Genomic DNA, 25321 nt, shown 5'->3' with positions numbered 1-25321 from the left:
AAGGTGGGAATGAAAGTGGAAAGAGAGAAAGAGGAGCCGTAGTGGAGGGCTACGGAGTAATTTCGACCACCTGGGGATCTTTAACGTGCGCTGACATCGCACAGCACACGACGCCTCTTCGTTTCGCCTCCATCGAAACGCAGCCGCCGAGGTCGGGTTCGAACAATGTTTAAGGAAGAAAGTCTCGAGAAACGTGACCACTACACGTACTTCTACAGTTTATTCCGTTATCACAAAACGGAACTTGACATTTGGAGCTATCAGAGTAGAACTGATATCTGGACATTCGATTCGCTCCTCAGTCACCCTGCCGGACGAGTGTAAGGCTGCGCACTGAACGCATTTGGGCTGGAGGGACGACGAGAGTGTCGCCTTGATCGGACTTATCCGCTTATCGCGGCGCGCACGGAGCATTCCGAGAAGACGCACTTCTTTCAAAGTATGCTCGCTCAGCTCCGAGCAAAACACTCGTCTTCCACGTAGCACACCTAGAGATAGCGTTCCTGATATGCATGTTTATATACATACCATAGTGTGGCGCCCAGACAGATTTCGCTGGAACTCTGTCGCTGTTAAAGCAATCTTCGTTCGGTATGAATGACACCGCTATAATTAGCTTTCCGTTTCTTCCGGTAACTTCTTAGGCTGGAGCCAAAGTGAGCCGAGGTGTACACTCACTGCCGCTTTTGGACTCCTCCGCGCAACAATTTTGTCTGCCTCATCATTTAAAAAAAGAAAACTGATTGATTTATAGGAAGGGAAAGGCGTGGCAACTGTCTCACTTATTTTCTGTGTATACCTCAACCGCGCCGTAAGGGAAGGAAGGAAGGAAGGAAGGAAGGTGGGAGTGAAAGTGGAAAGAGAGAAAGAGGAGCCGTAGTGGAGGGCTACGGAGTAATTTAGACCACCTGGGGATCTTTAACGTGCGCGACATCGCAACCAGGCTTTTAATGTAGTGAAGAGGAAGGCGGATTATCGCGGAATAAAAATGTGCTGTTTTCGCAATATTGTTCCTCGACTGCACCCCACAATGAAAGTTCCGGTATAATTCGAACGGCCTTTATAACGAGCAGGCGCTGCTGCACGGCGAAAAAAAAAATGGGGTTAAGTATTGTGCCGGTGGGGTTATCACACAGTAGCACCCGCTGCCACCAATGTTGTGCCGGTGGGGTTATCATACAGTATCCCACCGCTGCCACCAATGTTGTGCCGGTGGGGTTATCACACAGTAGCCCACCTCCCCTGATGGGGTTGGTACAGGTGGGTCTCCACCGCTTGCGGCGGGGGCTAGCCTGGCACCGAATTTTTATCTGTTCTAGGCCGTCATTGCACACGCCACCGCTGGTGGTGGACGACGGCTGTTGTTGCGGCGCGCGTCTTTCTTTCCCTCTTCCTTTTCTTCTCTATATTCTCTTCTATCTGCACGAGGCAGCGGAGGTGGCTCAGCTACAGAGCCAGTAGCAGGCCCGTGCATATTCTTTCCTTCTTCCTACAGCCACAACAACAACAACCGTCAACAGGGTTGTGCCAAGGAGTTGGTTGCGTAGCGCTCCTCACCCGTTTTGTGAACGAGGGCTGTCAGCTCCCTGGGCGGTAGCGATGAATCCAAGTCGGCGCTGGTGAGATGAAGAAAAGGCTTTATACACTAATTGCAGGCATTTACACAACGAGATCGGTTATGGGGCCGAAAGCTAACATAGCATACGCGGCTGTTCTCGCGCGGCGACGGCCGGGGAGATCCCGCCGCGTCCGCTCCCTCAGAGGGCGAACTGCTCCCGATGGACGCTAGTGACGAACTCACTCTCAGAGTCTCGAGCTGAAGCATTTCAGTCTCCGTAACCGAAAATCCGTTGACGCTCAAATGGTCCAATCCAACGGCAGCACTTTCGCAGGGCCAAAGGGAGAGCTTGCTGCGTTCTTGCTTCAAATATGCCGCGGGGCGAGAAGGGGTCCACCGCCAGAGCCACGGCGCCGAGCTGTCTGGATGCTCAGTTCATGCTCAAACACGTCGCTTCTCTCCCCTTGGCACGACTCGCCTCCAGTGCACCGATGCTTTGCAGAGAAGTATCCGGATTTTGTGATGGATGCGTTCGCCGGAGAAGTTTGGCGTCCGGCTGAATTTCTGGGCTGCTTTGGCTGGGCACAACAGTATGGCATTAACTTAGTGATAAAGCGAAAGCTGCGAGTGTTGCAGCGATAACCTCTTTAACACCTGCTTTTCAATCCGCGGTTTTTTCATAAGTTTTATTTAAATTAGGTTTTGGGAAAGGAAGGAGCCTTATACTTTTTTAGTTGACGCCACGGAATTGTGGACACCTACACCTAACCAGGTCAAGACCATGTTTTCATATTTTTATTGCGAAAGCAATACTACGCCAGGTTTCGAGCCTTCAGCGTAGCGTGGTGCGGTAGTTACGCTTTACACCACGTGACTGCTGACGTCATACCAGCGCGAGAGCAGGCCACCAAAGTCGGCTCTTCAGCATAGCGTGGCTCGCAGCCACGCCGGGCGTTTCGCGCTTCTCCCACTTGGTGCGCTGTAGTCTAACAGATGGTGTGACGTCATAAGCGAGACGGTTGATTGATTGATTGATTGATTGATTGATTGATTGATTGACTGAATGTCCTTTATTGAATGAGAAGGATCATGGCCATGAATGGGGGTAAAGGGGAGTAGACAGAATTTTCATTGTTTGCACAGATCGTCCCTCAAATCATACCTCAGTCAGCATCGCATGCAGGTGGCCGCACCAGACCCACCTTTTACGCGGAAAACCCACCTCACCCGAAATCAAGAAGTCTTTTTGAATAAGCTCATCGCCCATCGGCTTACACGCCACGTATTATGGCCCGCTGGCGTTAGTATACAGAGGAAATGATTACTTGCCCCCACTGTACGACTCTAACGCGCGGCGGCATATCTCATCTACTCTGGGATTGCCCTGCTTTTTCTAGTCGACTCTCCGAGATCAAGCGAGGCGAAGATGAGCTACTAAGTCGGCTCTTCAGCGTAGCGTGGCTCGTAGCCACGCCGGGCGTTTCGCGCTTCTCCCACTAGGTGCACTGTGGTCTAACAGGTGATAGGGTGCGGGGACATTCTTTGAAAGGGTCAGTGCCGCCTCTACGCCTCCATATTTGAGCCCACGCAAGTGTGTCCCGCTTTTGTGGCGGCTGTCGCGTGGCGAGGAGCACGTCGGAGCAAATAGAGGTGGAAGAGGACAGTTATAATGAATAATTGCAAGATGTTTTTGGCATATCTTTACCGACCTTTTAAGCACTTTTGGCTCAGTGGTTATCTATGGGTGGCGCAGTGGTTAAGGCGCTTGATTACTATTCCCAAGGACGCGGAATCGAATCCCGGCCTCGGCGGCTGCTTTTCGATGGAGGCTAAAAGAAAGGCACCCGTGTGCTGTGCGATGTCAGTGCACGTTAAAGAACCCCAGGTGGTCGAAATTTCCGGAGTCCTCCACTACGGCGTCTCCCATAGCCTTAGTCGCGTTGGGACGTTAAAACACACACACACACACACACACACACACACACACACACACACACACACACACACACACACACACACACACACACACACACACACACACACACACACACACACACACACACACACACACACACACACACACACACACACACACACACACACACACACACACACACACACACACACACACACACACACACACACACACACACACACACACACACACACACACACACACACACGCACGCACGCACGCACGCACGCACGCACGCACGCACACACACACACACACACGCACGCACGCACGCACGCGCGCACACGCACACACGCACACACGCGCACACGCGCGCACACACACACACACACACACGCACGCACACACGCACACACACACACACACACACACACACACACACACACACACACACACACACACACACACACACACACACACACACACACACACACACACACACACACGCGCGCGCGCGCGCGCGCGCGTCGGAGCAAGCAGAGGTGGAAGAGGGCAGTTATAATGGATCATTGCGAGATGTTTTTGGCATGTCTTTACCGACCTTTTAAGCACTTTTGGCTCAGCGGTTATCTATGGCATTCTGCTGCAGGATATCTTAAGCCGGGCAATGTAGCAGGTTTCGACATCTTACCGCGGCAGCTCCAAAAATGTACTGCCGAATCGAAATTAAATAGGCTAGCTTTCATACCGAACAGCATAAAAAGAGCGCAGGTAAATGCCGATTCGACAATGGCTCCAACATTTCTGTTACTTCCAAACTTTGCACAAAACAGTTAGATTCACATGACGATGAGGGTATGTGGAGACCGATGTTCTCTCAAATATATGTGATTTTTATTTGGACCGGCCCAAGTAACTACAAATTTTTATGATTATTAACTGGTCGTGCGGATGTTCGTTCAAGGTGACATTGTTGCGAAACAGCGGAGTGTTAGCGATTGCTCTATAATTCTTCCGCAGTTGTAGAAAGACGCAACCTTGATCTCCACCAGCGGACACGTAACGCAAAGCCAGCGTATATTAACCCTGACAGTGATGTCATATAAGCATAGGAAAAAAAAAATGATCAAACTAGCGCCAAATTTAAGTTGAAGAGAAAGGAGAGTTTGATCGATGGCCTTTGATGTTGAACATTAAGGCAGTGTTGGCTTAACATGGCTGTGTTTTGTTGTGTTGCTTAGACTGGAAGACCATACACAAATAAGCTTTATTAATGCTGCCACAGGAATCGATGGACATGTGGCGTGGACTGAGCTCCACTTCCCGCACAGACAGGCGTCGCCAGCAAGTTGTGCGGCATCTGCAGCCTGTATTCGAAACATTTGTGGTTAAAGAAAGAAAAAGAAAACCTGCACGTAGTATTGTAACTTTGTGCCAGTGATGTGAAAACTATTCGGAAACATGATAACGAATTCGATCTGTATGCACCAGTTGATTGTTTCAGCGAATCGAATAGCAATATACTATGCTCGATACTAGAAATTTTCTAATATTCGAATATTTTCAAAATTTTCGAACCCTTACTATTTCAGCTGGGATATAATATATCAGTAACGCGTTAGTTCTCTCACCAACGATGCTCTCACCATGTCGTGAACGTTTCACACGTATAATTTTCCATTCCATCGCTGCACTGGCCTCAAGTTTCCCTCAAGTTTCCCCCAAGCCTTCTCCTTAGCTTCAAAGTTGCAGCCCAATAAATGAGTAAAGGTGTGATCATGAACTTTTACTATATATATTAAACTCTTGACAGTGGTTTAGTTTGTTTATTTCATTTATTTATTATTCCTGAAAGGTCCATAAAGGACATTCATTACATGAGGGGTAGGCTAGCAAAACAATATTAATGCGGATACAGATGATCTTCGATGACAGATTTGAAGTGAAGTGGATTGATGATGGAGCCTAATAAACAAGCGGCCACCGTTACCGTATACGGCCGGTTCAGATGCTAAGCGGCCGCACGTGTCTTGATTCGCCGCGGGAAGGAAACAGGCGCACATTGTCCGCCTCGGAGCAGCAGGCACGGTAGCTGAGACGCCACACGTTTTGGAAGCCTTCCAAGTGAAAGCATAAAACGGAACCAGGAGAGACGGAGGAGGATCGAGCCCCGTGTTTGCTCGGCAGCCGCCCCGGTAACAACGCTTTGGACCCAGGACTTGCCTGACTCGCGCCGCTCTCGACAATTCGAAACAAAGAATGCGATGAATACGCGGTCAAAATATGCCGAGGCAGCTTGTATGTGCCCCAGATTTCCATAATTATCTCTGTTCCGTATATTTACACGTTATCTGTCTCACCGCACGCTAGTTGCACTGCAGCCTAGCATTGAGGATTCAAGGGAATGCAGAAACAAGATGAAGGCATTCATTGCTTGCATGACCCCCCTTTGTGCACCGTATACTTTGTACATACGCTCTTTGTACCCTATTTGTACTTCGTGGTCGTATATCTCTGTACAGCGTCAAAACAGGAAGTCTGGCGATGGCCATAGTTCTGTGAATAAACAGTCATCCTTTTGTTCAAGTTGCACTAGTCCCTTTGTATTCTCTGCGCGCCGGCCTAGCGTGCACATGGTTAGACGGAACTGGCATTTTCATGTATACGGTGAATTGCCGTCTCTGTAATGTTTCAGAAACAATAGAACACTGCTTTATTAATTCCAAGGACGCAGTAATATTCTGAATATTTTGCAATCGATCATGAAAAAGAGGCTTCACTTGCCATTGCATTCTAAAAGATGCCTCACTGCACTCGCGTTTTTTGTTGTTGTTGTTGTGGCTGTAGGAAGAAGGAAAAGAAAATGCACGGGCCTGCTACTGGCTCTGTAGCTGAGCCACCTCCGCTGCCTCGTGCGGACAGAAGAGAAAATAGAGAAGAAAGACAAGGCAGAGGGAGAGAAAGACGCGCGCCGCAACAACAGCCGTCGTCCACCACCGAAGCGGTGGCGGGTGCAACGACGGCCCACAGCAGATAAAAATCCTGTAACAGGCTAGCCCCCGCTGCAAGCGGCGGTGACCTACCTGTCCCAGCCCCATCGTGGGAGTAAATTATCTATAAAGTCCCATTTGAAGCACCTCACTCCCGCTTGTCGATTATCCTTTAGAGATGTTCTTTTTAAGTGACCTACACTGTCTTAGAAAAATACGCATGATGGACCGATATTTCTAGTATGTTCTATCTATGAAAGATCATTCCAGTGGGGATGATCATTCATTTAAGGGAACTATATATATTGCTTTGTAGTAGAGTAACGTTTAGTTTTTCAAATTCATGACCTGTTTGATTAGTGTGTTTGGATAGGGGAAGGTTAGGTAGTGATTTGGTAGGTGCGCGGTGGTTATTAATCTGATTCTGAAGGGAGTGTGGGTTTGACCTATGTATTGCATCTGGAAAGCGGAATGTGTGCTGTTAGCCTGTTTTGTTGTCTGCATGTGTTTGAACAACTGGCATCGACTTTTGCCACAAGGTAGGCAACCTGCGGGAGGTGAGTTTATTGACTTTAGTGTGGACTACATAATTTTGTATATTTTTCGGCCGTCTGTAGGTTACCTGTGGAGATCTGGGAAAATTTTGGAGTCGGTCACTCTGCTCAATAATATTAAAATGCTTTTTCAAAATTTTATTGATGTTAGGGGCGTTATTTGTGAAAGTTTGTATGAGGTTTGAGGGGTGAAGATTCAGAGTTGCAGTTTGACGTTTCCTGACAATATTCTCGCGACTTAGTTCGGTAACCTTATTAACAGCGTCGTTAATGATAGGAGCCGGATAGTGTTGGTTCTTAAAGACCGTCCGCAGGCGGTTGGCGTTTTCCTCAAAATCTTGAGTGCGTAAGCAGATGCGCTTAAATCTAAGGGCTTGGGAGTAAGGGATAGATGTTTTACAGTGTCGTGGATGGCCATCCACGACAACATTACGTAGTGTCAACCTCCTCCACTACTGCCTCGCCCAGGCGTAACACAGCGCGGCGCAGCGTAATTGACGTTACAGATTATATATATATATATATATATATATATATATATATATATATATATATATATATATATATATATATATATATGCCCCGCCGGGGTGGCGCAGTGGTTAGGGCGCTCGATTACTGTGTCCAAGGACGCGGAATCGAATCCCGGCCTCGGCGGCCGCTTTTCGATGAAGGCGAAAAGCTAGGCGCCCGTGTGCTGTGCGATGTCAGTGCACGTTAAAGAACCCCAGATAGTCGAAATTTCCGGAGTCCTCCACTACGGCGTCTCTCATAGCCTGAGTCGCTTTGAGACGTTAAACTCCAAAACCAAAAAACCAACCAAATATATATATATATATATATATATATATATCAACGTAATCATCATCGGTCATCGTGTCGTGGGAAGAAGACGAAGTGTTGATGAGCTGTGGCTAGTCGGTAGCTGCTGCTTCGGCCTATCTGAAATAGAAAAGTGACTGAAATAATATATATATATATATTGACTAATGTCGAACCAGAATGGTTCTCCCTTTTAGTGTTGTACTCTGCACTACCTAGCTAGCGCATTGTTGCTTATTTTTGTCGTACTCTACACCATGCTGATGTTATATTGTTGCGCTTGTACTTTGTATAAAGTTTATAAAACATAGTTTTATTGTGTTTATTGTTTTATTGTAATAAATATCATGTTGAAAAAAAAAAGGCCGACGTAGAGTAGGGATCAGCACGCCCTGCTGGCACACCGAAGGATGGTGGTTCGATCCATAGCGTGGACATAATTTTTTTTTTCAGGTGTCAGTTTATGAAAACACGCTCTGGTGACACACTTTGGTGACATGCATTGATGACACGCTTTGCTGGTGCCACTCAAGAGCCAAGAAGTGCTTTCGCATTAAGATTGATCTGTCCACTATGCGCAGCGGCATTCCTTGTAGCCCAGGACTTTGGCGCATACAAATAAATTACCATGTTTAGCATCGATATATAGTATGGCACTGACAAATATATAAACCCATAACACTTCTCGAGATGCCCGTGTGTCATGGTGGACTGCCATAACTGTCTATTAATTTGATTTTCCTTGATTACTCTTCCGATGTAGCCTGCGTCGCTTTGCAAGGGAACAGCACAGAGATCTGGCCCCCACTAAGCCGAGACCAAAGCCTAACCAATGTTACTCTCTCTCTCTCTGCGCAGTGATGTGCCAGTGTGGGGCTGGCGCGGTTATTGTTCCGCCTTGGAAAACAAACTGCGCGAAGAAGCCTGCCAGCGCAATAGAAAAGGCTGAAACAAAACAGCACCTTCTAGAAAAGCATCTTTGTAACTCGCGCCTTTTCTCGGCAGCTTAGACGATCACGCATACTCTAACCAGCGCACGCGAGAAGCACAATTCGGCGAACCCTGACTAGGGTGGCTGGCGAACCGTGACGACTGGCGAGGACGCGCTACGGGAGGGTGAGAGAACTGCGCTCGTAGCCGGCATGGCGTCGAGCGTAGACGCGCGCCAGGTAGCACCCGTCGTTGTCAACGTGCCTCCGGCGATGGCATTCAACCACGGTCTGGAGAACACGGCGAGCGCACGATGGTTCCGACAGCCGCACTGGATGCAGCGTAGGGGAAATGCAGCCACGTACTGCGTGGCTGCATTATTAGCAGATATATTTGGCGCACATGGATGCTCTTATGCATGCATTTATTGCCGCCTCTACCATACCTCTCACGCGCTATGCTAAAGCAAGGCATTCTATGCCAAATGAATCACAGTTTGCGCTTGACCCACTCCGATTTATTCCGTGAAATTTGGCTCATTAGTGAACCATCAAAGAATACATGTTCCAGATCTTTGTATTTTCCGGATAAGTGCAAGAGTAGATTTCATTTAAAAAAAAAAAATAGTTTTATGCGGAAAAATTTCTATAAATAATGGACATGCATTATGTCACAGTTTTTAGCGAAGTCATCGCCGCGGATAATGCGATGCTATATCCATTTTTAATCGAAGAAAAAGAAAGGTCTCTGAAGCCATGTAGCGCCGCGAAACCTAACGATTTTTCTCCTGAACAAATTGGCCACGTGAGATGCGCAGGATGTTCAATGCAAAGGAAGCGTCCGCTGGGCCGGCGCCTCCTCTATTTTGACAAAAATGAAGGGGGCGTTGGATGGGCACGTGCTGCGATATCAAACTTGTCCCGTTGGAACTGTGTGGCCTATTGTGCTACGGCACATTTTCTTTTTCTTTTTTTTTTTTTTTGACGTCGGTGGTGTTAAAAATGATGACTATGTAGTCGGCGATTACCTTCCTTTTTATTGCTTCCATGCCAGGAAGCAAAATAAAAAAAAAAAAACATGTCATGGTCCACAACGCAGGCATCGTAGGCGTTGCAACACGTCCCCAGTTAGAAGCTTCGTTTGCACTGGACTGCAGTCGGCTCGACTAGACTAGATCGATCGCTTGCACTTAAAGTTATTGGCTCCTCGAACGCTCAATTTTGGATTTGTGCGACAAAGATAATGGCTAAAACCTTTATTGCAACGCAAGAGCGGTTGTTTTGGAATTAGCAGGGATAGGACGTAGGTTGAGGAGCAGCTTCTCGGTCCTTCACATCCTTCAGAGCTGCTGCGTTTCGTAAACGGTAAGAGTCGACCCCCCCCCCCCCCCCCCCCCCCCCGCTACACACGCCACACACATTGCTCGAAGCAGGCCGCTTTCACTGCCATGTGCCGCAATGGCATGTTGTATGCGCATGCTAGATGGCATCTGGTCGGGTAGGGTTGGCGTGTTGCCATGTGGTGTCTACATGCTGCGTGTGTGTCTCAGTTATTGTGAACAAGTTGTGGAACTCTATATAAGGTGTTGCAAGCCTGCTGTTTGCGACAGTAGGCGCACTTGTTTGTCATCAGTGTTTTGTGTCTGGCGAAAAATCACTTGTGAAGTATATACTACGCGGACTGTACGATGCGTTTGCTATCAAACACTGACATTCTTCGCGCCTGCTTTAGAGAACGTACCTTTCTTCTTTTCAAGAACAGAAGTGGCACCGCCTGTCCCTGGCTGTGAAGTTGCTAACCATCCGAGCCAACAAGAAGTAAATTAGAATATTTTCTTCATTGATGTAGCTAATTAGCATGCTTGTTTTATTCAGGTGATGTCCAGTGCAGCTGACGATTTGTGCTTGAAAAGGTTGATCTCAACCACCATATAGCTACACAGATAGAGGGAGAGAACTTCCTTTTTGTCCAACAGAGTGACCACCCCACTTCGGGGGTTAGACGCCGAAGATTATAGGACAGTCGCCTTAGTTGCAGGTCGGTAGTTCTTCGACCCCGGCAGCATCTTTGGCCAGGTCGGCCGATTAACGATGAGCTTGGAAAGAGAAAAGAAGGAAACGGCAAAAAAGAATATACGAGATGGGTTCTTTTTTCTACGTCACCTTATATGCGTAGGTATAGCTCGCGTTTTACGTTGTACAACATAATGCAATACAAAACAGTGGTATTGATACTTAAGCCTTGATGCGTACTTGTGTGAATGCCAAGGCATTGTGTTGCCTTCGCATTCACACAAATAAGCAGGTTTAAGTATAAATGCCACAGTTTACTTTACAGTGTTAGTTTACAGTATTCAGTATCACCTTGTAAAGCGTTGAGTCATGCTACGGTGCATAATGACTATGAATCATGACTGCGCTTACTGTCCGCACAAACTCTGCACTTTACATTACGTTACTTTGCAAAGCGTTGAGTCATGCTGCAGTCGACCAATAAGTGTCCGGCCATGTTACCTGCCTAATGTCGCGTCAGGGGCATGCTCGGGAGGACAGTGATATATTCTGCACAAGCTGGCAGGAGCGACATGGATACAAATCCATGCAGGGTCTGGAAGTGGCGTGTCTGACTGATATTCTAAGAATATACCGGTGTGTTCGATTTTCATCTCAAACCCGCTGCCCAAACTGGCAGTTCCAGCATATTCAGCCATGACATGTGGCCCTGTGACGTCACAACCCGCCGACCAATTAGTCAGTGTCCGGCCATATCAGCTGCCAACTACCACCTGGCAAAAGCATGCTTAAAGAGTTTCGAAGGACGCCGGGTTTTCCTCGTAGTGACGCTTCTAATGCTTTTGCCTTCATCATCATCATCATCATCATCATCATCATCATCATCATCACCAGCCTGACTATACCCACTGCAGGGCGAAGGCCTCTCCCATATTTCTCCAATTAACCCGGTTCTGGGCTAGCTGCATCCACTTGACCCCTGCGAACTTCTTAACCTCATCTGCCCACCTAACTTTCTGCCGCCCCCTGCTACGCTTCGCTTCCCTTGGAATCCAGTTTGTTACCCTAAGCGACCATCGATTATCCTCTCCTCACACTACATGTCCTGCCCATGCCCATTTCTTCCTCTTCATTTCCGCTAGAATGTCGGTAACTTGAGTTATTTCTCTGACCCACTCTGCACGCTTCCTATCTCTTAATGTTACCCCTACCATTTTTCGCTCCATATCCCTCTGTGTAGTCCTCAACTTAAGTAGAACCCTTTTCGTTAGCTTACACGTTTCAGCCCCATAGGTGAGTACAGGTGAGATGCAACTGTTGTATACTTTCCTCTTGAGCGATACCGGTAAGCTGCTTTTGCATTAGTGTGATTCAATTGCGGCAAGGGGCCACAATCTACTCCCCCGAAAAGTCGTTGTCTTTCTGTATGTCTGCCCGGTCCTCCTGATGAGCATATGCCCCTGGCAGGTGGTATATATAGGTACGGTCGTGATTTTCATGCCATGGACGCCGCTGCTGAATTTTGTTCTGACTGAACATATAACCTTTTCGCATTATTACAATGTTCTGCAATACTTATCTGCCAGTCTTATACAAAATAGTTTTATGAAGAAGAAGGCCTCACAGCCCACATGGGAACCTCATATCAGCGTGCACAAAACTAAAAAGAAAACGCCTATACCGGCAGAATTCCAGTAAGAAAAGTGAAAATGAACTACATATATATATATAGCTAGCTCTCAAAGCAAATATTGCCAGTTGAGAATAATGACTCTTTGCAAGCTGCAGGAAATGGAATGTCCTTATTGCTGCCTATTTTGTCGACGTAACACAATAAAGAAGTAGTCGTTGCTATTTTGGTAGATAAATAATCATTTGCGACTATTATGGTTTGGTTTGGTTGGTGGGGTTTAACGTCCCAAAGCGACTCAGGCAATGAGAGACGCCGTAGTGGAGGACTCCGGAAATTTCGACCACCTGGGGTTCTTTAACGTGCACTGACATCGCACAGCACAGGGGCGATTTTGCTTTTCGCCTCCATCGAAAAGCTGCCGCCGAGGCCGGGATTCGATCCCGCATCCTTGGGAACAGTAGTCGAGCGCCGCAACCACTGCGCCAACCCGGCGGGTATCTGCGACTATTATAATAAAAAAATAGTATTTTATTATATACTAACAAGTACAGAACAATACAGGTATAAAAGCGAATTTTAGAAAATGTTATGTAATCAATGTAAGAGGTAGGTTTTTGCGAATGCATTTCGACGACTGTTAGAGAGGTTTGAACGGAATATCATTATATGCCGGGAGGTTTTAGGGCTTCTTTATCAGTGCCATCTCAGAGTACGAGTATACGCATATTCATATTCAGCACAGACTGCGCTTTCACCGATGTCGATTTTTCGCTTTAAAGAATGTGCATTATTCATTGCTTTCAAAACATGCACAAATTTCTGCAGAATTTATATATCTATAGAAGAAAAGGGATTTTTCAGTTAGAAGGCCTCGAGACACTTCTAGAACATGGTAACCAGAGAATAAGTTAGATACCATTGACACGAAAATGGATAACATTGTCCCGTCACGTGCTGCAGACAACGCAGAATCACACTGAAAGTTGGCATTCCGTGTGCACCTTCGAAATAGCTATTCATCAGATGCCTTCAGGTGCCACGGGAATGTCGCAAAGTAGCTACGGGGAAACAAAATATTGACCAACGAGCAGATGACGCACGGACGATATACAGTTGCTGAATACTCCACATGGAATCATAGAAGAGAGCAAATGAAAACGCGCTATTCCTTTTCAGTTTTTGAGCGCTTGGTTTGATGAATCTGATATGGGCACTGTAATTATATCACCCCTGAATCACTCATTTTCCGAAAGTAATTGCTGAAATAGCCGTTATCGGCACCGGTGCTATTCCAGTCACGATTGCCAAAGAGCTAAGAAAAGCAAACTCGGCGGAAAAGTAATCATAAACTAATATTGTGCAACATTATTTGTGACTCGTAATGTGTGACGTTATTTGCGCTTAGTATTTAGTATTTCTAGTGTAACACGGCTTCGCGTAATTGCGAACGAAGATAAAGGGAAACTGGAAAATAGTTGAGCGGAGCCTCAGTCTGCTAGTCAACACTTCAACAAATGAACTCGTCTTCATCTCAGCAGCGCAGTGACAACCTGTGGGGTTTATAGCTAAAACCTATATCTGAGTAATTCAATGGATAAGTATTGAAGGACTATGCCTATATAAACACCCCTAGTGATGCCTTGCTGCCAGATGAAGAAATCCCAATAGCAAACGAAGCCCATTTTACAATGGTTGATAATACCTAAAAAGTCAGAGCCCCAAATAATTCTTCAGCTTACAATTTGATCTTGTGTTTAGATTCTTTTTTGGATAACGAAAAAATAAAGCTTTGACAGCGCACTATTTTTTGTCGTGGGGGATATGTGTGTCCACGGTCAGCGCAGACGAGTTGCATCCGTCTGTAGTCATTAATATTCAGAGAATTGCGGCACGTTTAATGTTACAAGGCGGAGCGGCACGTGGGCACCAGATCGGGTTGGCATCATCAAAATGGTCGAAGGGGCTGCGTTTAAATAGGCTGCAACTGCTGGTCGAACAGTTTTGCAAGACGCTAACGACTGTCTGTCAGTGCGTGCATATGTTGCTCCGAAGCGCCATGTAGGACCAGAAGACCGGTTGCCTTTCAGGAAGTAAGCGAGTGCCTCTCTGGCTTCCCATCGCGGCAGCCGGCTCACAAGGAGGTGCGACGTCTCTAAAAGCAAGTGCCGTCGTGCGTGACGTCAACATTGCATCGGATATTTCGCGAGCCAGCAATAACGCTCTCCACTCGTCGAATGCCTGGGGCAATCGGCTGCAAATTCTTTAGCATACACAACTGCGTTCAAATCGCCCTCCACGCGCGTTAGCACATTTCTATTTTCAAAGAGTCAAGAAAGTGGAGAGTTATATTGTTCAAATTGTCCTGAGCTCATCAAAGACATGCTATTTTCTCCTTTACGTGCAGACCTTCACGAGTTACAAAATAGGCTTCGGCTGAAAAAAGAAAAAGCATGTTCATATATCAAAAGCCGGACACCGGTACACTTTCATATTTTTTTTTTCAGTAATAAAGAAAACATCTTGAAGAAAATGATAAATAATATTTTCTAGCTAGAGAATAGAGGTACCTAACAGAAACGGTATACTAATAATGATAAAGGTGGCCTAGCATATATTCTAAAACAAAACTTTCCGACTTCTTGCGAGCCTTTTTTTACCAGATAGGAACTACACTTGTTCAGTATAAGCTTCAACGTGTTTGAATACAGCGCGGACCTAAGAGAAAACGCTGTCTTGGAAGTGCAGAAAAATTCTGCGAGAGAAATGTTTGTTGCAAGATATTATTGATAAATTTACTAGAGATTATTGTCTACGCTGATGACACCAGTTTGTTTGTTTGTGTGTTTTTTGGGCAATAATTTGGCCGCTCTCGCAGGGCGGACGAATACATGGTTGCAAGAATTATCGTCTTTGCTGAATGCAAATAACTACCACTGAAATGTTCGTAAGACGAAATGCGTCATCTTTAAACCTAGAAATAAACCTGATGATGCATTATTTATATTAAATTTAATTGCGCTATATGAGACAGGGTGTGTTCATTTAAGTCCTTGGGTGTTCACTTCGAGGAGCGTTTGAGCTGGACGCCTCATATAAGCAAGATACACGCGAGCGTATCTAGATACGTTGACATGCTACAGAAGATCAGGCACTTAATCCTTGTACGGTTAAAACGACAGTTGTACTTCATTCACCCTCATCCAGTCTCGTCTTAACTACTGCTTACTAGTTTGGGGTCCAGCCACTAAGACCAACATTGACAGACTTGCTATTCTCCAGAAACGAGCCATTCGATGTATTGAAACCCTGGGGCGGCTGGAACACGTGGCCTCCGTGTTTCAAAGGCACAACGTGCTTAATGTTCACTGGTAATAAGTTTAAACTGGCCAAACACATTAGAAATCCAACTATGTAAGATCCATTTAGCACATCCGCCTTGTGCTTGCCCAGCACTACACGGTATATGAGACACAGCTTCTACGAACTACACGAGTTGTCAGAACTAGTTATGATACCAAAACTCTGATGTACTTAATCTCTAATTTTATGAACACCCACCCACCCTCCCCAGATATCATGCAGCAGTTGTGACCACCTGTTCCATGCCATGAGTATTTTCTTTCTTATTCCAGGCCAAAAGTGTGTACGTGTCCAAACATTGCTTAATTGTGTTGTTGGTGCTTTCGATACTGTATACTGCCTGGCATCAGACAGTAACACAGTTTGAGAGTTCATTTATTTAATAAAGTGGGAGTGATCTGATAAGGAGAGAGAAGCATAAAACTAGACGGTTCTCTCTGCAGCTTGCTTGTTGAGCCAGAGGGAGTCGTGCGTTCCAGCAACGTGGCTGTCGCTAATGTTGATGCTCTTTTGTTTTTGCTAGAGTTCGGGCTTACGTGCGCCGTGTGACAGCATAAATGGTGCAGTTATTCACATTTCCCGGGCGCCTCCGGAAGAGCCAATATCGCGCATTTTGACTACGTCATCCACAGATGCCGATGACCTCAACGAACCTTAACACAACACGCAACCTCAGGCAGGACCCAATAGGAAAGCAAGATCTGTGAAATGTTTCCTGGTGGAAAGCACCCCGATCTGCCAGCGGGGTAAATGGGTGAATGAATGTTACGCGCCCTGCTTCGAGAAGAGGCCGCCGGTCGAACAACAATAAACAGCGCAGGCTTCTGGCAACTCTCCCGGGCTTCAGACTTGGTTCGCACCTGGCACGTTTGTCTGAACTCCTAAACTGCGCAGTGTGTCGTGTATAACGACACAGGCCTATTGGAATGCCGAAGGCCACCGCATGGTCGAATCCATGAAAATTTAATCCCGCTTGAAATCGGCGTCGTCAGCGTTGCATAGGGCCTTTCATTCGTATGCGGTTTCCCATTACTATACTAATGAAAGAAAAGCGGTGCCACAGTCATTCTTGGCCGCTTTTGAGTATTTTCCGTCACATTACTATAAGGTCATATGACAAACGGTGCTGTGATATAGCTGTCCTTTTCTGTGGTTGGACGTAGACGGGAACTTCCAAAGCAATTCATCGCAATTCACAAGAATTCATGTCCTGCAACCTGGAAAACTGACTAGGCCGAACTTTTAGAGACTGAAGACGGCATGCGTTATTTCAATTATTGTTTGCAGAACTTTTTTCCGAATGTTAAAAACTAAATATAAGTGTAATCTTGCTCGCCGCTAGCATTGCATTATTATTATTTTTTTTACTTATTAATGAAGTGGAATAGTATTTTTAAACGCGAGAACTAAAAGGCAATTTGGTAATGCCCGCCTTACTGAAATGCAGTAGTGCATTGCAGTTCAACCGTTTCTTCAACCGCGCTGGCATAGCAGCTCTGGCGCTTGGTTACTCATCTCCAGGTCTCGGGTTCGGATGTCGACTGGGACCGCTGCATTGCGATCGATACGAAATACAGAAGCGTCTATGCGCTGTGCGATTTCAGAACACGCTAAACTAAAGAGCGTTCAGGCTGGTGTAAATAAAAAAGCCCATCCTTACGGCGTCACCCATTGCTCACGCGTCGGCTCTGGACTTTACACTCCGCCTACCAACGTCTCCAAATGTCTCATTATTTGTGACAAACTTGTATGGACAGCACCTTTACAACGGCGTTTATCAAGGCAATCTTTCCAAATCTAAAGGAAAATTACCCTGTCATTACTGTTCAAGTGGATAAAACAATGCTTTGACAGAAAGAAAAAAGAAAAAAAGTTTATCGGCTTCCGAATCGAGATCCGTATATATCTCTAGGACAGCATAAACACATATACGTATGCGGAAATGCTAAGTACTGTGGACGTCAACCAGCGCGGAATTTTCCCCTTCACTTTACTGGCATGCAGGGCGATTGTGATGTCGTCACACAGGTGCTGGTAGTCTCGCAAGCGGTCAGAATTCACAAACAATATAACGACATATATCGCTTTCAAGTCGTCAGCAAATGCATTCTCAGCAATCTAAACACAATCATATATATATATATATATATATATATATATATATATATATATATATATATATATATATATATATATATATATATATATATATATATATAAATACTGCAATTGATAGCTGTAGTGAAATGCGACAGCAGGAATGCAAATTCCACCATGACATATACTACATTTCCTGCTGTTAACACAGGTGGCATAAATGTCTGTAGGAAACTGGCTACACCCCCTGCGATATTACTTGCTCGCTGTAACGGCACGAGGCACGCTCAAACGCGAAATTTGCAGTCATCATTAAGCACTTTTCCAAACATAAGTGTGTGACTGACCGTCGCAGACGCAAACACATTGCATTCGAAAAGACATACGTCAGCTGGGCCCCAATTTCCTTCCCATAAATAATGTCACCAGCTGTTCTCGCCCCGTGCCACAGAACGGCCACCGTGAATTAGACCACATGTGCAGCCGCGGACAGCATAAAATACACGATGCATTCGCGTTAAACCCGTCTGTCGCGTTGCGTAATAGAAATGCTTGCTGCCAATGTGCGCGATAGCAAAAGTAAACTTTACTTGCGTAAGCATCAAAAAATCTAACGTTTGCCGGATAACGCTTCAAAAGACTTTCACTGAAGAATAATGGTGGAGTCTATATTCTTCTTTCTCTTGCAATGTAACAGCGCTTCTCTATTCCATTTCTTTTACACTTCTCTCAGTACCATTAATCCGCATCTCTTTCTTGGAGCACTGGGAAGACCGGAAGAGGGCACAACTACGAAGGCCCGCAAGGTTCTTACAGAGCAGATACCCTACCCTGCATTGTTGGCGCGGCGGAGTGAGGGGGCTATACAAAAGCAACAGTAAATAAATCCCTGGCAACGACTCGCTGCGACCGACGTGCCACTGAGTCGCGTGACGCGAATGATTGCGTGGCGTGCCATGACGTAACTGTTGTGTCCCCCCGCCTCCTGCGCCCAAAACGGCCGCTTCGTGCTTTTTCGCCCACTGTTGACAAACGCCACAAGAAGGCACGCGCGCAAGCAACAACATAACTCGGTCGCTTGGTCGGGCGACACAGAAAAGCGTAATCCGGCTGAATGCTGCTGGGAAAGCCCTCAAGAGAATCGATCGCTGTTTTCCCGCATCATCCTCAAAGAAGCGAAGAGGAGAAGATCAGACGGAAAGGGTGGATGGAGAGAGAAATAGAGGAGGGAGAGAGAGGGTAATTCCATATTACGAAACTTTTATCCTCACCTTCCACCACATCACTCTCGCCGGCTGTTGCCAACACCCCCTGTTGCGCGTGCTTCGCCTCCTCTCCCCGGTCACTCTATTCCGATCCTCCGCCCCACCTTTGTTGTTGCCTCACGGTGGTGGGACCCGGCACTTGAAGCAGAGACAGAGAGAGCGATTTGCACTCCGACTCTGAATGAGAGGCGTCGCGGTTGACAGCGGCAACAGCGCGCGGTACCTGCATACACAGAGGCAGTCGTGCGTGTGCGCTGTAAACAGCAGTGTGAAAGCCAAGTAGTGGCGTCAGGAACCGAGGAGCCACTGGCCTGCCCAAAGTGCTAAAGAGCGGCTGTGCTTTATTTGCGCTGAGGAAGCAGTGGGACGAAGAGGGAAGAAAAGAAGACGACATGGCTGCTGCTATCGACGAAACGCTGTACAGGTAACTAACTGCGTACAAAGCAGAATGACCTCGGTGGAAGGGGTCACGTGGCCTCTGCCTCTGCGCATACCGACTTAATACTAGCACGCTGTGAAAACATTTCCCTCTGCGCGGTTCTTACACTTTTTCCTGTGTTATCTTTTTTTATTTTTCCTCCGATGAAGCAATCAACGCGGTCACTGCGGCTATGATAGCATCGAGTCTGAAGCATCCGCAGTGCTTTCCCGTAGAATTGTTTAAATTTGAGGCATTTATGTGGTAATTTAATTGTTATTTATTTCAGAACACTGTCATCCCGATTTGCATTATTACCAAACCTGTTGTCAGTATTTGATTGTTTATTACTTTCGCTTCTCCTCTTAAGCGGGAAATAGATTTGCAGTTTTCAACAAAGTGGGGTGTAAGAAGACGTCAAGGTTATTTTCCTTTTTTTTTAAGTTTTTATCATGGATATAAGTGAATTTTCCTGTCTTTTTTTTTTTTTTTTTTTTTTAGCAGACTGGCGCCACTAGACACCAGCAGTGTTTCTTCGTCTTGCGATCGATCTCTGCGGTCTCACGCTTCGGATTATTTTCTGGCAGCACAGGTCCACTAAACTGATCGAAGATGGACAGTTTAAAAGCAACAGTGTCATTAGGAACCAAAAAGCAAGTCTGCAGTTCTTCCGCCAGCTGCAGCTGGAACTATAAAATAACAGCTTACGGCGCGCAAATTCAATGGACAGGTTTAAGGGACATCACCCCTTAAACCGATTTGACGCGCATCGGTAAAAGACAAAAAAAGGAAAGATTTGCATAAAATGACCGCGTTTTGATTATCTTTGCTCTGAACCGCCTTTCCCAAGCGCCTGCATCATCCCAACGCCTGAGCTATAAATCCGGTCTAGGAAACTTTCTTAAAATCACGCGTAACGAGCGTGGCCGCATTTTTCTTCCTTTCTTCTCGACAGCGAAGACGACGGCTCTAGATATTTTTTATTTTTTTTTCTTCTTCACGAGGCAGACAAGCGAGTCACAATTATACTAGAGTGAGCTACTCCCTCCGCGAACTGCACGCCAGGTGCGTTTCCAGCCCTCCGCCTGCGACAGGCGTGCAAAACTTTCTGGTCGTGAAGCGGGGGAAGCGTCTCCTGCTATTCCTTACCTCTTCCTATATGACTACATCAACGTCAAAAAAAAAAAAAAGAAGGAAAGAAGCATAATAGTGCGACGAGTATTCTATAAATTGTGCCTTATGAGCTGTAACATTTTAACTTGATTCAGTACGTGTACTACCGCCCTGGCTTCCAGGTTTTAAGGGGTAGTGGAGTAGAGGAAGCTGATTCAATAGCTGAATGAAAAACAGCACATCACAAAAAAGCACGAAGAAAAGAATAAAAAACAAATAACCCTCTAAACTCTTTAAGTGGAACTAAAAACTATGACATTAAAGTGTAACGTTTAGATGTCCTTTCCATCGGATGAACACAATTTTTCGACACTGTCCACACTAGCGAGGTATAAGGGGCACTGTTAATACCTATGCCACTACATACTGTATTGGTATATCCTACTTATGAGATACGAGACTCAAACCCTCAATGTGCACCGTCATTCTACAAAACATAGGAAAAATCCACAAATCCGATTCGATGCCGCGTCTTGCGGGCAGTAAAATATGCGAGGCAGAACAGCAACATACGCCGTTCTTTCAGGACAGCATGCAGAGGCGACGGAAATTCGACGTCGATCGTGGGAACTGCCTGGCCTTGGCCACCTGCTGGAATATGTATCTAACGTTGCGAAATCTTGAGATGAGATGAACGTGGGGTGCGCTTGGGCATAACATCAGGTCTCTTTATCTCATATTAATACCCCGCGTCGCTATTATGCGGTGAAGCCAACGTAACTAAAGATTAGTGGCGGCCTTAGCCTGGAGGGATCCGCTGCCGGTGGCGTTGTGGAAAGCAACTGTGCTTAAATTTTAATGAGTGATTATTCTATTTACAGTGTACTGATAACAGGATTAACCCTTTTATGATACGCAGCGGCTATATTTACAAAGAAGCGCCCGCTGGGGCTCCGAGGCGAAGTGTGGGATTACACTGCCAGTATGACGTCGGCCGGCGGTACGTTCCATGTATGCAAGAAGCGCATTACTAACGAGCGCGCAATGTATATTTGTTTCTATAGGGTACAGATAAACTCGCCTGTTTCCTGTTTTCTACATAACGAATAGTAACAATACCTAACGCTCCGCTGCCCACCTCCATTTCGATGTTGTGGTTCGAGCATTGTATGCAGGAATGTGATGTGCACAGTTAAGTTCAATGGCGCCGTCTTTCAATTTCATTAATAAACCATACTTACTCAACAATCATCGTAAAAACGGAAGAGCAGAAGAATAGCTGCCAACTATCTCCAGAAATGGAACAAACACTTGAGACGTAGTTTACATACGAGACGAAACAAACAAACGGGAGAGCAAACATTTACTGATCCATGCACGCAATACGAGAACAATGAGGTCTGTGCTGCCAGGTCCCACGACCATTGGGACATTGTACAGCTGCCAGGGGACATAGAACGATAGAAAGCAGAATCCGTCGAGTACACGCGGACTTTCACTGCAAAAGTATTTTTTTTTCTAATTTTGCCTAATATACTGAAAATCTGTATTGACGCCTTATACTTTCGTGCTCGCAATATACGCTGCATACCTGCATGCATCAGACAGTTGTGAAGTTGTACAAAATACACAAAATCACTCTTAACGGCGTCATTTTGAAGGGGGAAGGGGTCTAGTAAACGGCTTTGAGCAATCACCTTTTTGACAGTGATAAAAAACATAGATTTTCTCGTGACACCTTTCTGTATCGTGCCGTTATTTCTACGATTAGAAGAGTGAAATTATTCGCATGACGCGGCGTTTATTGCGAGCTGACTGCCCTTTCGAGACATAATCAGTGTGCCAATTAGGGACATAGCAATGAAGCAGTGTTTGTAGGTTTCCTCCACTCTTGGATTGACTGAATGGACATTGACATCCATTACATCAAAACACCCGAATATGCACGTACAAAGGAAAACGCATGCAAAGTTCTTGAATCCAGCCACCAAGAGCCTATGAGAGGAGTGTATGAGATGAGCCCACCAGCTACTCACACACCCACCTCACAAGCTTCCTCCCACCATGCAAGCCTACATGTCATATTAAATCATACCAAACGACGCTATGATAAATGCGATCGGTGTAAAGCAACAGACAAAATCTACCTGCAGCCGCAGCTTCGCGCCACATTACTCCGTATATTCCCCGCTTTTTATAGTTTGTATTTAACAGATATGTCACCTGGTTTTCTACACGATCTCGTAGTGAGGCCCTCGCGCCGTCCCTGTAGCTACCATGCCCTGGAAGATAGTTGTCCCTACACTTGACCAGTTCTGACAGCTGGCAGAACAAGCTACATTGCTTGGCCCAAAAGAAGCCAGCCTAGTGACCTATATGCATATTCCTGACAAAGGATGCAGTGCATTTATCGTCCCGGTACGTCCCGGGGAAAGCGGCGCCCATGCCGTGTGGCAACGTCAGCCGCATCTCGAGTGACGACAGAGCGAGGGGATCCTCCGGAGTGTCGCATTCCGACGGGCGACCACCCTGCACCACTTGCACCACAAACGCGGGCGGCTTCCGAGCGCTTGCGCAGGAAGGCGGCCGTTGCTATTCTCGCGGTTGTTTTCCACGTGCCCGTGAATCACCCCATGCACCGGCTGCCCGCGTTGCTCGTGCGACCCAGAGACGGCCTAGTGACATAAACAGTACGGCAAAGCGGCGCGCAGGCAATACGCGATTCCGGTGCCTTGCGACGGGGCGGCATTCCTGAATGGTGCTGAGTATTGCATAGAAAGCCCATAGAGGTCACTAGACACAAGCACACGCGCTGAGTTCATTGGCCTCCGATACAGTGGCTGGAACTGTACCTCCGGTCGGAATCGTATGAACGCGGATCCGTGGAGATCACCTGAAGCAAACTAAACGACTGACTACACAATGCGCTCAGCCCTTATGTTCTTTTTTATCGATAAGCCACGCGCGTGGTTGGAGTGAATGACAGCGCGACGGTTCAGTTCAGGGCGAGAGAAAGAGTGAATGGATGAGATGTTCCCGAGAGCGTTAGGACAACAAGGTTCTAACCTCTCAGGCCTTGAAGAAAAATATGCTGCTTCAGGCGGATTGGGGGCAACAGTAAATCGCCCCGTGGACAAAACGTGTAGGAAATGAAGGGGGGAGAGGGTGGTAGAGCCACCGATTCTTGAGAATAGTTAGCGGCTGTTATCATTCATATCGTTGGGAACGCGGCAGGAATGACAAATAACGTTGTCTTTATCGTAAGTATACAGCTTTGCTGGTGGAGTTGCATGCCCACCAGTTATAGGCAGCGATGATGCCCGCGACCAGCCCTTTTATTACTTTTCACTGAGAGTGCTACTGCTATGAGTACTATACCATCACAACTTCATCTACCGCAACATCTGTTTCTACTTCGACTTTGTTACTATTATTACAACTGCGATCACCACAGCAATAATAACTAGTTCTACTACAGTGACTGCTACTACTACTTTCTTCTATACTACAACGACAATAAGAACGTCCGTGAAGATCTTGTGATTCTAACAGCGTGCTGCTAAAGGTCCATTCTTTTGTACGCTATACGTTGCAGTAACTGGCAACGATAAGGAAACGATGTATGGACAGCTCAATACATATGTAATGTCGGGAATCCTGGCGCATTTGCCTACAGCTCACAGCCACTATTATATTAGTACTGCTTCTTGCTAAAGAATTCCGACCATTCAAAAGAACCGTACTCTTTTTCTCTGCATTCCACAGTGATTTAATTAGATTGCGCCCTCGCAGAACACACTAGCATGACAATTCTGAAAGGGCACACATGGCCTGTGAGCACATTCGATAATAAGCTGTATTATGAATGCATTGTAGCGAAGTACGGTGTACCCTGAAGATATAAGGGCGCTTCTATTTTATTTGAAAGATTTCCACAGAACTCTGTGGCAGCTATACAATATTCATTATCCACTGAATCGAGTTGAGATCAATCACCCGATTCTCGGTTTGTCAGTTGCAGTTACGTTTTTCTGCAACGTCACGAAGACTCTGAAAAAAAAAAAGAAAAGAAAACGCATGGTAAGTGAGTACAGATATTGGTGCAGTGAATGCAGATACTGTAGCGATACTGCAGTACCGCACCAGAGCAGATACTGGTGCGAAGTGAATGTTGTAACGCACCATACGTGGTAATTATCCACACGCGCCAATATCCACCTCAGTTCAGTTCAGTCGTTCAGTCGTGTCCGACTCTTCGTGACCCTATGGACCATGTCACGCCACGTTTTCCGGTCTCTCACTATCTTCCTAACATCACATAACTTCATCTGCAGTGCCTCGAGAGAGGAGTCGCTGGAGAAAGATTTGATGTTGGGAAAGGTTGAGGGTCGCCGGAGAAGGGGTAGGCAGCGAACGCGATGGTTAGATGGCATCCTCGAGGCACTGCAGATGAAGTTATGTGATGTTAGGAAGATAGTGAGAGACCGGAAAACGTGGCGTGACATGGTCCATAGGGTCACGAAGAGTCGGACACGACTGAACGACTGAACTGAACTGAGGTGGATATTGGCGCGTTCCAACAGGTAAATATTGTTACGGGGAATGAGTGTAAAACTTGCAAAATATGCGGGGAATGCATGAATGAGGTGTTGTT

At 46.3% G+C, this 25321-nt stretch overlaps 1 protein-coding gene across 1 annotated transcript in view; it reads left to right on the top strand.

The window, feature by feature from the left end:
- Positions 1–8981: 8981 nt before the first annotated feature.
- The window catches only part of Oda (Ornithine decarboxylase antizyme), a 48140-nt gene continuing 31800 nt past the window's right edge, over positions 8982–25321 (top strand). The window contains exon 1 of the mRNA XM_084607842.1: positions 8982–9111. Within this exon, the coding sequence (XP_084463968.1) occupies positions 8982–9111 (130 nt within the window). The remainder of the gene's footprint in view (positions 9112–25321) is intronic.

Source organism: Amblyomma maculatum, chromosome 6 (genome assembly GCF_055883805.1).
Source record: "Amblyomma maculatum isolate TAMU_Amacu chromosome 6, ASM5588380v1, whole genome shotgun sequence".
Taxonomy (NCBI): Eukaryota; Metazoa; Arthropoda; class Arachnida; order Ixodida; family Ixodidae; genus Amblyomma; species Amblyomma maculatum.
Note: the sequence above shows the minus strand (reverse complement) of the source record. Positions and strands in the feature narration are given on the sequence as shown.